The sequence below is a fragment of the Mustela lutreola genome, chromosome 8 (genome assembly GCF_030435805.1).
Source record: "Mustela lutreola isolate mMusLut2 chromosome 8, mMusLut2.pri, whole genome shotgun sequence".
Lineage (NCBI taxonomy): Eukaryota > Metazoa > Chordata > Mammalia > Carnivora > Mustelidae > Mustela > Mustela lutreola.
The window spans coordinates 14,646,333-14,659,377 of NC_081297.1; the positions used below are offsets into that span (position 1 = coordinate 14,646,333).

At 37.3% G+C, this 13,045-nt stretch overlaps 1 protein-coding gene and 1 pseudogene across 7 annotated transcripts in view; both read right to left on the minus strand.

The window, feature by feature from the left end:
- The window catches only part of LOC131838128 (ankyrin repeat domain-containing protein 7-like), a 66,577-nt gene that overhangs the window by 40,770 nt on the left and 12,762 nt on the right, over positions 1-13,045 (minus strand). For 6 of the 7 annotated variants that reach the window (XR_009356489.1, XR_009356490.1, XR_009356488.1 and 3 more), the window contains exons 7-8: positions 5,531-5,567; positions 935-1,010 (exon numbers count right to left, since the gene is read on the minus strand). Coding sequence is in view for 2 of the 7 variants with exons in the window: in XM_059183849.1 (XP_059039832.1) it covers positions 935-1,010; positions 5,531-5,567 (113 nt within the window). In the remaining 5 variants the exon portion in view is untranslated. Of the gene's footprint in view, positions 1-934; positions 1,011-5,530; positions 5,568-10,731; positions 11,659-13,045 lie in introns of those variants that run through there. The other variant, XM_059183850.1, reaches the window with a different exon arrangement.
- On the minus strand, positions 3,429-5,524 carry LOC131838126 (RAD51-associated protein 1-like; annotated as a pseudogene).

Below are 13,045 nucleotides of genomic sequence, written 5' to 3' on the forward strand. Positions count from 1 at the left end.
GTATGGAATAACATAGTAAGTGACTATAGCAGCTGCTTAACCAACTGAGCCACCCAGGCGTCCCATGATGCAGGAGCTTTAACATGAATATTTAAATAAATATAAAGTGACTAAAAGTTTCAATCTTAGAATCTGATACAAAGATTATGAGTAGATATTTTTGAAAAACTGTAATATAAAAGATTTCTGAAATTAGACATTTTACCATATGGGTATGAAAAGCCTCTGCTTCTAGTGTTAATTATTTTTTTAGGCAAAACGTGTATTCTTCACTTAGATAAAGAGTTTTACCTAAACTCTTTATGGAATTATTTTGAAAATACAGTAGAATGTGTTAAGTAGAATTTAAATTTCTAAATTTCCACAATTTCCAATCTTATTTTGGTCTAAATGTAGAACAAGGGACAGAAATAGCAAAAAAAAAAAAAAAAAAAAAAAAAAAAAACAAACCTTCTTTCATAAAACTGTATGCTACCAAAATAAAAAATGTCCAAGAAAAAACAATCTGTAATAAATAACTGGGTCCACTAAAGATTCATTTAGGCATGAGTATTATAAAAGTCATGTTAGAAGAAAAAAAAAGAGAGATAAAAAGAGAAAGGAAAAGAAAGAAAAGTCATGATAAGATAATTTAAAACTCACAGTAAGAATCCTTATCCTTGACCAAATGTCGTATTTCCTCCATCATGGGAAAGCTTTTCCCAATATCATTTTCCTGTCATTATATATTTCCAGCCCATTTTTTCTAACTTTGATATTTAACAGAGTTAAAAAAATTCAACTTGTCATATTTCTATAAAGTGGTTTGTTCTGACCAACTTTCCACTTCAAACATAAAATGATGATAGGCAGGCCACTGCTAAGTTTTAAGAGAAAATAATACACAAAACTAAATTCAGAGCAGAAAAATTAATTTCACAAGAGAGTATATTACCTTCATATTGAAACTTAAGTCTTCATCATCTGATGTAGGCCATGAAGCATTATCATCACCAGGTTTAACAGAAATACTTTAGAGCAAAAATATACAACAAAAACAAGTTAATGAAAAAGAAAAATCAAGTGAAAGGTCATCTATTTATTTATTGAATGAAGTTTCTTGATGTAATTGAACTTTAGCCTCTGTTTTTGTTATTAAGTTTTTATTTTAATTCCAGTATCACACAGTGCTGTATTAGTTTCATGTATACAATATAATGATTTGGTAATTCCATCACCCAGCGCTCAGCACGACAAGTGCATTCCTTAACCCTTAGCTCCTATTTCACCTGTTTCCCTACCCATCTCCCCTCTGGTAACCATCAACTTGTTTGCTATGCTTAAGAGTCAGTTTCTTGGTTGTCTGTCTCTCGCTTTTTGTTATTGTTTTTTCTTTGCTCATTTCTATTGTTTCTTAAATTCTACATATGAGTAAAATCATATGGTATTTGTCTTTCTCTGACTTAACTCCACTTAGCACAATACTCTCTAGTTCCCTCTATTTCACTGAAATGGCAAAATTTCATTTTTTCTATGGCTGAATATTCCATTGTATATATATGTGCCACTTCTTTATCCATTCATCTCTCAATGGACACTCGGGCTGACTATTGTAACTAATGCTGTAGTAACCATAGGGGTACATGTATCCATTCAAATTGGTATTTTCCTATTTTGGGGCATAAATACCCAATAGTGTGATTACTGGATTGTAGGGTAGTTCTGTTTTTACCTTTTGGAGGAAACGCCATACTGTTTCCACAGTGGCTGCATTAGTTTGCATTTGCACCGATAATCCAAGACGATTCCTTTTTCTCCACACACATGCCAACATTGTTATTTATGTTTTATATTTTAGCCATTCTGACAGGTAGGCAGTGGTATCTCATTGTAGTTTTGATTTCCATTTCCCTGATGCTGAGTGATGCTGAGTATCTTCTTAGGTGTCTGTTGGTCATTGTGTGTTTTCTTTGGAAAAATGTCTGTTCATAAATGTCTTCTGATAATTTTTAAATTGGGTTGTGTTTTGGTGCTGAGTTCTATCAGTTCTTTTTATTTGTATACTAACCCTTTATTGGCTATGTCATTTGCAAATATCTGCTCCTATTCCATAGGTTGCCTTTTCATTGTGTGGACTGATCCCTTCACTGTGTAAAAGCTTTTGATTTTGATGTAGTCCCAACAGTTTGCTTTGCTTTTACTGCTCCTGAGGCAAGAGCAGTAAAAGCAAAAATAAACAGAAACAGACCCAGAAATACAGAGAATTCTGTATCACCAGAAGAGAATGGGGTGGGAAGATGGACAAAATGGGTAAAGGGCAATGGGAGGTTCAGGATTCCAGTTACAGTAAGTCACAGGGATACAAGTACAGCATAGCCCTACAACAAGTGCAGGGCTAAGTGGTACCCTCCAAACTTTTAAATCTTTAGCCTATGAAAGCAGATTCCCAAAACAAGCACAGCATCAAATGATCAAGAGTAGAAGCCATTTCCTGCTCCTGGAGGACAAGCTAAACTGAAAGTCATCCATGTAATCATCTCAATGTAGACATGTTACCAACTACCCAAATGAAGCTCTGTTACTGATTTGACAGCCAGTCCTAGCCCACCAAACCCTACAAGTACATGGGAAGGACATCAGAGTATTAGAAATAGAGGTGGAGTGAGGAGACCCCTACCTTGGGCCATATATCTGTGTGGTTCAGAATCTCCATTCCCCCATTACTCGAGAGGATCTAATCCAAGATTGGGCTGGAAGTAGTAGTAGTACAGCATTCTTATATGCTGTAAAAAGCCTTCCCTGTGGCTCAAATGATTTTAATACCTCTCAACAGAAAACCCGAAGTATGCTAGTTCATTCAATTCAACCAACCAACAAAAAAACTGCTCATGATTCTCTTGAACCCTCTATTTTAATGTGCTTTTCTAAACTCCCAATATCCCGTATCCTTCATTCCTTTCTGTGTGTGTGTGTCCCTCATTTCTGTAAGCCATCTTGATCTAACTTATAAGCCCAAATATTCTGACATCTTTTCTAAAACTCTTATTCCCATCCAACCCAGTCTCGTTATTCTTGAAACTCGACCTCTCCTGCCAATTCCTTCCTTACGCACCTTCACTGTGTTCACTAGACCCACTCCCCATCTTTCTATTATTAAAACAGTCACCTATTAAGATGAGGAAAAAAGGAAAAAACATGAATGTAAATCTCATTTCTGTCACTTATCATATCCAAGTAAGTCACTTTAATCTCTTTTGCGTTTCAAATTCTCCATTTAAATAATCACTTGGTGAGGATGTTAAACACAGGTTGTAGTACCAGAGGGTATTTTGATTAATTCATCTCTAAGATGCCCTAAAATCATGAAATTCTATGTGCTTTTGATTTTGTCTATAGAAAAACAGAAAATACTTAGCTGCAGAAAGGGAAAAAGTTTATGGAATAAAAGAACACCAAGAAAAGCAGAGAAGAAAGAAAAAAAAAACAAGAAAAGATTATAGAAAAGTCAAGAGAGAAAAGGAAAAAAATCTACAAAAAAAGAAAAGGCTTCAAGGAACTGGTCAAGGGACTAGTCTAAAGGGAAAACTAGACAGGGAAGTCAGTAAACAGGAATCATTTAGAAATATCCTCTAAATAAATGATAAAATTAATTAACGTATCATGGCCTACACCTAGATTACATATCCATCACTTCTGGAAAAAGCATTCATCTCAAGGAGAGCAGACATCTCTATATCTAAGAACTTGCCTGATTAGGTCATGCTTATGTAAAAGCTAGGTACTATGGCCATAGGTAATGAGAGCCATCCTAAAATCTTTGACAGTAAAAACAAGAGACTAGTTGCCACTGCACTAATTACCCCTAGTTATCACAAGTTGTCAAATATATTAGAACAAATGCTTGGACTAACCTGATTTCTTAGGAAAACTCTAAATCAGCAAACACATAACTAAATCTGACTTTCTGAGCTGATCTGACTAGGATCTGTACCTTAACCTCAGTGCTGCTGAAGGACAAAAGAATTGATGTGGGACTCATGCAGGCTGACAGTCAAATCGTGGGTCTACTACTCTTTTTTTTTTTTACATTAAAGGATTCGTTAATATTATGATACCTCTTAAACAGAAACACAATTAAAATATAAACACACTTGTAAAACTCTTATTCTTTTAATCAAACCTTTGTTGACTACCACACTTAGCTACTAGCAGCATTTGGATGCAAAGGTTTCACTTGTGCTAATCTAGACAAGCCAAAGTAGAGACTCTGATTTGGAGACTTAACAGACACCCCTGCCAGTGGGCTCCTGCTGCTGTTGCTGCTGCTGTTGCTACTTCCAGACAGCGCTGGTGGCATCTACATAGGTTTTCTGCTTCCAGCTGAAGATTTGCATATTTGTAATGGTTTCCGAATGGCCTCTTCACTGATAAAGCCTTTTTTGGTGAAGGCGGAGATTCTGATTTCAGGGCAGCTGGAGCACAGTCTCTTGAAGTCACTTCGAAAGTGACTTTGGATCACGTTTGGATTGAGGTTTCTTCTCCTTTTTTTCAAGTGGGGATTTTACTTTCACTTCTTTCTTTTTAATTTCTTCCACTTTATTTTCTCCCACAGTGAAGTTTGCATCATCATCTTCACTCTCCCTAAAATCAGACTCATCCTCAGACTCTCCACCAGTGGGTTGGTTCAGAGTCGTCAGCACTACTGCCATGACTGCCTTCCTAAAGACTCTTCCTCTGCTGTACCACAGCTTTTGATGCTGCTTTTCTTTTCCCTTGAGCACCGCACACATCATCTCCCTCGGTAAGCTTATCTCAATCTAAATCATCACTGGCTACACTGCAATCGGAGAGATGGGGAGCCTTAGTCATTATCCCAATTTCACTGCTGCCACATTTTTTTGGTGCTTGTATCTCAAGCCTCTCCCACATCAATGGTGACCGCTGGAAGTTCCTTCACTGATAAAGCTAGCGCCACTTCTCAGTCTCGCTGGTAAAGTTCATCACCTAAAGCCATCCCTTTTTAGGTGTTTTCTCTTGTAGTGGGATATCTTCTTTCTGGACATTCTTCAGTTTAGGTTTCCTTGTTTCTAGTATTAACTCCTTTGGTATTGTTCTGGGCTTCTTATTCAAAGGTGTGGTTGCAGAAACAAAGTCATCATCACATTTGAAAATTTGAAGAATTTTCAAACTGAGTAACTGACTAGTTTCTTAGGTCTCATGGGAGGGCACCATGGCCCCCTCCAAGACCAAAAATTTACAGCGTTCAAGCTCTTGTTAGCAGCAGTGGCGGTTTCTGGGTCTGCTACTCTTTAACTATAGAATCATAGGTCAATTAATCAATGTTCCTGAACCACAGCTGACTAAATAATAAAAAAATAGGCTGTAACAGCACATCTACTTTGTGATGCTATTGTAATGACTATATAATAATAAATGTCAAGCACATAATATAGTGCCTAACACACAGTAGAACTCTCAACAAATGCTTTTTCTCTGCATTCCCTTGTTAACACAGAATTTGTTAAAAAAAAAAAATCCACAAAAATCCTACCTGCTTAAAGAGTCTTCTTCAGAAGTCTTATTTGCCACTAAAGAAAAAAGCAAAGTACATTTTAAATCAACAACAGAAAAATACAGAATATTCAAATTGTAAGACTGATGTTGTATTAAAAAGTATTCTTCGGGACCAAACCTGGCAACCACACTGGAGTGAATATTAATTATACTATTGGCAGGCAGGAAACTCACTAAGAAATGTTACTTTCTCCTCTACATTTACCAAATGGAAGAAAAGAATGGTATTTATTGGAATTTGATACCTACAAGTGGATGTTTATAATGACCACAATTTTAACCAAACCCTTGAGACTAACAGAAAATGGTGTCATTAGCAGAATCATCTTCATAGACTGACAAAGTCAGGATTCTTCTGGATTCTTCAGGACTTTCACTATGAGGTACAGTTAAAAGAGACTATAATTATTTTGCTGTAACACAACAGAACTTCTCCAGATCTCCAGCAGGGGCTGTTAAGTTTAGGGTGAAACACCTCATCACAAAGTTTGGTCTACAGCCACTCTACTTTGCAGCATGGCAAAACATAGCAAACAGACTCTCTCTGGCCTTATTTCCAATTGCAAGGTAAGTATGAAAGCTTTTAGTGATTTTAGTGATTCTGGTTCTATAAAGTATAACCTCTTGAGTCGACCTACTTTCATTGCTGGAGAGTCTATCTGGATCCACCTCTTAGACCAGAATGGTACCAAAGATTAGTGCTAGGTAGCAGGATATGACGTCATTGTTCTCAACCTTCCCCACTATGTGACAAACATCTGTAGAAATCACACTTTTTCAGTCTGTAAGGCATATGTCATCAGATCCTACACTGATGAACATAACAAAGGACAAAGATTATCTTGAATCACTATATTCAATTACCTCGGAATTTTAATTTTTTAAACATTCGAGAAGATATCCACTGTATGATTGCAACTATATGACATTCTGGTAAAAGTAAAACTTTTTAAGTTAGGAGACAAGGGTTGTGACAAGGGGAACAGGCACAGCACAGAGAACTTTTAAGGCAGTGAAACTATTCTATGTGATACCACATGGTAGATACATGTCATCACACATTTGTTAAAACCCATAAAATGTACAACACCAAGAATGAACCCTGATGTAAATTACGGACTGTGGATGATAAAGATGAGCTAATATAAATATAACAATGTACCACTGTGGTTCAGGATGTTGACAACAAGATGGCTACGTGTGTAGAGGAACATGCGGTAAATGGAAACTCTCTGTACTTTCTGCGATATTTTGCAATGGACTTGAAAATGCTGTAAAAAATAAGGTCTATTTACTGTGAAGGAAAAAAACAAAAGGTATCCATTGAGACTGTTAAGTGTTGGTACAAACCAGGTGATTTATCAAGCATTTACTATTTGATTTCCTTCCAGGAACCATAATTTTGATATATGCTAGGGAGAAGATGCCTACATGATTATCACTTAAAGAAAACTTCAGGCACTGAGTATCTATAAGATTCTTGTATTGGTAGACGACATCTCACACGAGTTGTCGTGATTTAATGCTGGAGGAATTAAGCACACCCATAGGCCGAGGATTCTTAGAAGTCTGCACTTGGCTTTCTCTAGACTTCACTCCATGCACCTTTTCTCTGCTGATTTTGCTTTGTATCATTTCACCGTAATAAACCGCAGGCATGCGTACAAATATGCTGAGACGTACGAGTTCCTCCAGTGAATAACCAAACCTGGGTGTCATTTTGGGAGCCTCTAATACCAATGCATCATATGCAATTTTTATGATTAAGGTTGATGTTTTAAGACACGATTACAGTTAGAAGGTTATTTCACAGAATACCTTTCCTTGAATCTGTTTTTCTTAGAATTTGCCTGGGGGACTGCTGTATTTCTCTATCCATTTGAATAAAGGCATAAAAGGAATAGATGAAATAATGTCAGAAAATAATGTGAAACAAGCAACAATCGTATTTTAATTGGGGAAAAAAAGAGAATTCTGATGATTGCCAATATGTCCTACAGTATAAAAGTTCCTATAAAAAAACTAAAAGGTCACATAAATTTTCTGCAACTAAATAGGGCTTAATTCACTTCTATTGTAGTTATGAATCGATAAGGTAAGGGATAATTATAGAAAAAAATATATATATATATTTTATATACATATAAAATATATAAAAATATATAGAAAAATATATCATACACAGTATAATAACACACTATTGGTTCTAGAGGTTTTTGGTTTCCACTCATTTTCTTAATTTCTTATAGAATTAGAAACAGTTCACCTATTAAAGGCAGTTGTTGACAATCTGCTCAAAAACTCAGAAATACTACATTCAAAATGTAGGATGAGTTATCCACTCCAGCCTGAAAATAGTGGATTTGATCGTTAGAGATCAACCGAATTCATTTGGGGGAAAACAAAGTGAGTTATCTTATATACATAGATGGTTAAAAACTTGTCAATCTATTTGGCCACATATTCTTGTTAAGCCATAGTTTACCAATTTCTGAAAAAATACAAAAGCATGTCACATTAAAACTGTTATCAGGTAAAAATTTCCGATAATCCAGAAAATGCTTTCAATCTTGGCTAAACATCATCACTAACTCTGTCTCTGTGGTACAGGTACAAAGAAGTTAAGCACAAGAAACAACAAAATATTAAATACATTTTAGATGGGGTAGCCTGTTACCTTAGGAGGAAATATACATATAGTAGAAATGTGTTCCAATAGTGATAGATTCCAAGACAGTTTTCCTTAGTGCTTTCTTTACAGATGAAATTCAGAAAGAAGCAGTAAAAGTAAAGATATAAGAAGAAGGCAAATTAAAGAGGATGGAGAGACAGCATGGAGGTTCCTCAAAATGTTGAAAATAGAACTGCCCTATGACCCAGCAATTGCACTATTGGGTATTTACCCTAAAGATACAAATGTAGTGATCCAAAGGGGCACATGCACCCGAATGTTTATAGCAGCAATGTCCACAATAGCCAAACTATGGAAAGAACCTAGATGTCCATCAACAGATGAATGGATCAAGAAGATGTGGTATATATACACAATGGAATACTATGCAGCCATCAAAAGAAATGAAATCTTGCCATTTGCAACAACATGGATGGAACTAGAGCGTATCATGCTTAGCGAAATAAGTCAAGCAGAGAAAGACAACTATCATATGATCTCCCTGATATGAGGAAGTGGTGATACAACATGGAGGCTTAAGTGGGTAGAAGAAGAATAAATGAAACAAGATGGGATTGGGAGGGAGACAAACCATAAGTGACTCTTAATCTCACAAAACAAACTGAGGGTTGCCGGGGGGAGGGGGTTTGGGAGAAAGGGGTGGGATTATGGACATTGGGGAGGGTATGTGATTTGGTGAGTGCTGTGAAGTGTGTAAACCTGGTGATTCACAGACCTGTACCCCTGGGGATAAAAATATATGTTTATAAAAAAAAAAAAAAAAGAGGATGGAGAGAGACAGCACTAACAAAAATAGTCCAGTACTGACGTTTTTTACTGACACAGAATCCCTAGCAAGTGAGAACTGGTATATTCAGCATATCACCTTATATTTCCTCCTTGATATTATACTAGTTTTCTGCAATAAAATACTTAACAGAGGTCAGTTTCTCCCAAACTGCGGGTCTGTATAAAGTATTTCTGATCAAATTTGAAACTGTCAAAATACAGCTGCATCGTGATTCCATTTCAGAGATAGGGCCTGACAGCGGCTTCCTGCCTATTGCTTCCAGATTTTTGTCCTAGTATTCATCCACGAGAGTGTACCAGGGACTTGAAGAAAAGCTCAAGTATCTCTACACAAAACAGGTAAGAAAGACAACACTTTTCCTCACACTTGACCCCTAGGTTTTGACAATTATGGAAAAATGTTGGCCAGTCTACTCACCAGGCCAGACCATTTCCCCTTGACCCTGTCCAGGTAGATACGGCAGTTAGAAAAAATAACACTTGTTGTGTTATTTTTCCATATTTGAACACAGAATAGACCAGTCACATAAATAACAGACCTTACAACTCAAAAATGGTTCTTTTGAAAAGGTTACCACCAAAGAACTTTTAAAAGTTAAATCCAACTTTTTTTAGTGATTTTGATACAATTAATACTCCATGAAATATTTTTTTTCAAATTTTTCAACAACATTTCCTCTAATTCCTCTCCTAAATTTCCCCAGCCACTTCTCAGTCTTCTCTACCAAGTCTTACACCTCCATCCACACTTTATATACTGGTATTCCCAGGCTTTGTTCACTGGCCTTCATCTATTTCTATATGTTTTCGATCATGGACAAGCTCAATCTTTGTCCAAGCTATGACTTTGCCTAATAATTCTAATCAGTTTATTTCAAATCAGCACCTACAAACTTGAGGCTCTGTCTCCAGCTAGAAACTCCTAGTATTCAATTATCCAGTTACTAAAAATATTCTACATGGATATTCCATCAAATTCAACATATACAGAAAATCCCTGGTCTTCCCTATTCCCACTGCACTCCAATAAAGTCCTACTCATTCTTCATGGCAAGTTTAAATGTTAGTGCACAACCTGGAAATATATGACTCTTCTACGATTTCTTCTTCCCCCTCCCCTTTTTTAAGATTTTATTTATTTATTTGACAGAGAGACAGCGAGAGGGGGAACACAAGCAGGGGGAGTGGGAGAGGGAGAAGCAGGCTTCCCATGGAGCAGGGACCCCAATGTGGGCCTTTATCCCAGGACCTTGGGATCATGACCTGAGCTGAAGGCAGCTACTTAATGACTGAGCCACCCAGGCATCCCCCTCTCTCCTCTTTCTACATTCAATAATCATGAAACTGTATTAACTATACTTCTTTTCTATCATTGCTTTATATTTCCCCTGCCACTGCCCTACACAAACATGAGCTCTTAATTGATGACTTCCAGAAGGGGAAAAAAAACCCACCAACTAGTATTGCTATTTATTAAATGAATAAAAAGTTTTTAAGCAAAACAAATGGGAAAGGTGGCACCTGGGTGACTCAGTTAAGCTTCTGCCTTCATCTCAAGTCATAGTCTCAGGGACCTGGGATCAAGCCCCATACCAGGCTCCCTGCTCAATGGGGAGTCTGCTTCTCCCTCTCCCTCTGCCCCTCTGCCCCACTTGTGCTCTCTCTCAAATAAATAAAATCTTTTGAAAAGTTTGAAATTTTTAAAAAATGAGAAAGACATAAGGCCTAGAAAAAGAACAACATTGTAAATTGAATAAATTGAGCCTCCTGACTTTTTGAGTATAGAGGAGTGAACATTTCATAATGGACTGATACTAGACTAAGGAAATATAAGCGTCCTTTATCTTCCAGTCTCTTTACATGGCTTTTTTTCCAATCTATCCTCCACATGAGGGGTGACCAAACTATGGCCACAGGCCAAGTCAGACCAGTCACGTGCCTGTGCCCCCATAAAACTTTATTTACAGAACCAGATGGTTGGCTCATGCTATACACCTATGTATTGCTACAGCTGCTTTCACACTATAGTGGTAGTTGTAGTTGAAAAACCACAGGGCCTAAAATATTCACTATCTGGCCCTTTAGAGAAAAATCTTGGTGATCACTATTTTGTGCCACAACCAGAAGACCCTAATTCAAATCTAATCTTGTTACCCTTCTGCTTCACATTCTCCAGTGAAGTACTGCTCCATCAAGTATTGCTGGCTCCCTCCCCAATAACCATGCCATAGTCTTCATTCTTGCTGGAAAACCACAACTTTATTTGGATATTTATTGTCCCAAACACGAAGCCGCCTTACCGCAGCTTCAAAAGAAAAAAAAATTATTCTAAGCTAATCACAGTACCTGGTTTACCAGTGGCTGGTTTAGGAACAAGCATGTGATATAACCTAGCTTATAAGATGTTAGAGGAAAGTTGCTGCAAGCCTCTGAGTTTTCTTCCTATTTAAAAGAAACATATAGGGGAGCCTGGGTGATTTAGTTGTTAAGCGTCAGCCTTCAGCTCGGGTCATGATTTCAGGGTCCTGGGTAACAGCCCCACATCAGGCTCCCTGCTCAGCAAGAGGCCTGCTTCTCCCTCTGCCACTTCCCCCTGCTTGTATTCCCTCTCTGTCTGTCTCTTTCTGTCAAATAAATAAAAAAAATCTTAAAAAAAAAAAAAAGAAACATATAAAGAAAAACAGTCCTTCCAGTCACTGGATATTGTTGCTAATTAGCCAATCAGGAAAGGACATATAAAATAATGCCAACCTCAAAGCTAAAAAGAGACAACTGGGATCCTGGAGACATCACTGAACCATCAAAACAATACTGGTTCCTACCGTTTTAGTCACTGTTTGGTTTGGTTTGCTTTTTTTAGATTTATTTATTTGACAGAGAGTGAACGCGTGCAAGAGAGAGTGCACAAATGGGAGGAATGGCAGAGGAAGAGAATCATCAAGCAGACTCCATGCTGAGCATGGAGCCCTGTGGGATGTGGGGCTTGATCTCATGACCCATGAGACTGTGACCTGAGCTAAAAGTAAGAGTCAACGTGTAACTGACTAAGCCACCCAGGCGGCCCTGTTTTAGTCACTATTATAAGTCACCTGTTATTTGCAGCTAAAAGCATTCGACCTGATACATTTCCCAAGGTCTACAGGGTAAGATCTACACCTTTCCATGGTACCGAAAAACTTTCATTAGCTTGCCTTAGCTAAGTATTCACTCATTCCAACCATTCCCATAGCACACTTTTTGCACCAGCAAAACTGAACTGCTCATAAGTGCTCCAAAGTTCACTCATACATCTGAGCGTCTGCACTGCTGTTCCCTCTGCAAAACATGTAATCTTGATGGACGTTCCTCCTGTTAAACATGGTTCTTCTGCTTATTTACCTGGCAAACTTACTACTCAGTCTGCATACTATCGACTTACATATTAAATACAATAAAAACGTAACAATGAGAATTATAAACACTAGGGGCTCTGGCACATAGTAAGCATGGAATAAACTAAATAATTAAAATAAAGTAGTAAAAATAGAGTAGATAATAAAAATGACAATGATAATAACAAACTCCTGGAGGGCAAGGATTGTGTTTTTTGAATGTCTGTATTCTACATCAGAGTGACAGTAGCTAAAAGACACTTGATAGTTATTTGCTAAGTGAACAAATGAAAATGTGTAAATTGCAAAACCGAACCAACCTACAGATTTTCTTTGATAAAAGTCTACTAAATTAAATGTTTCTTCATGCATTTCAGATTGTACAACACTAGGTGCCACATGTAGGGAGCAATGGTAGCATTTTTGTTATTGTGAACCATTTTTCTGCTTTTATTATAATCTGTTGAGCCTCAGCTGCCCCATTTGAATTTTTACTATGATAATCTCTTTACTAATGGCAACAGAGTATCGTGTTCTAACAAAATTACACTATCCCGGGGTGCCTGGGTGGCTCAGTGGGTTAAAGCCTCTGCCTTCGGCTCGGGTCATGATCCCAGGGTCCTGGGATCAAGTCCTGCAT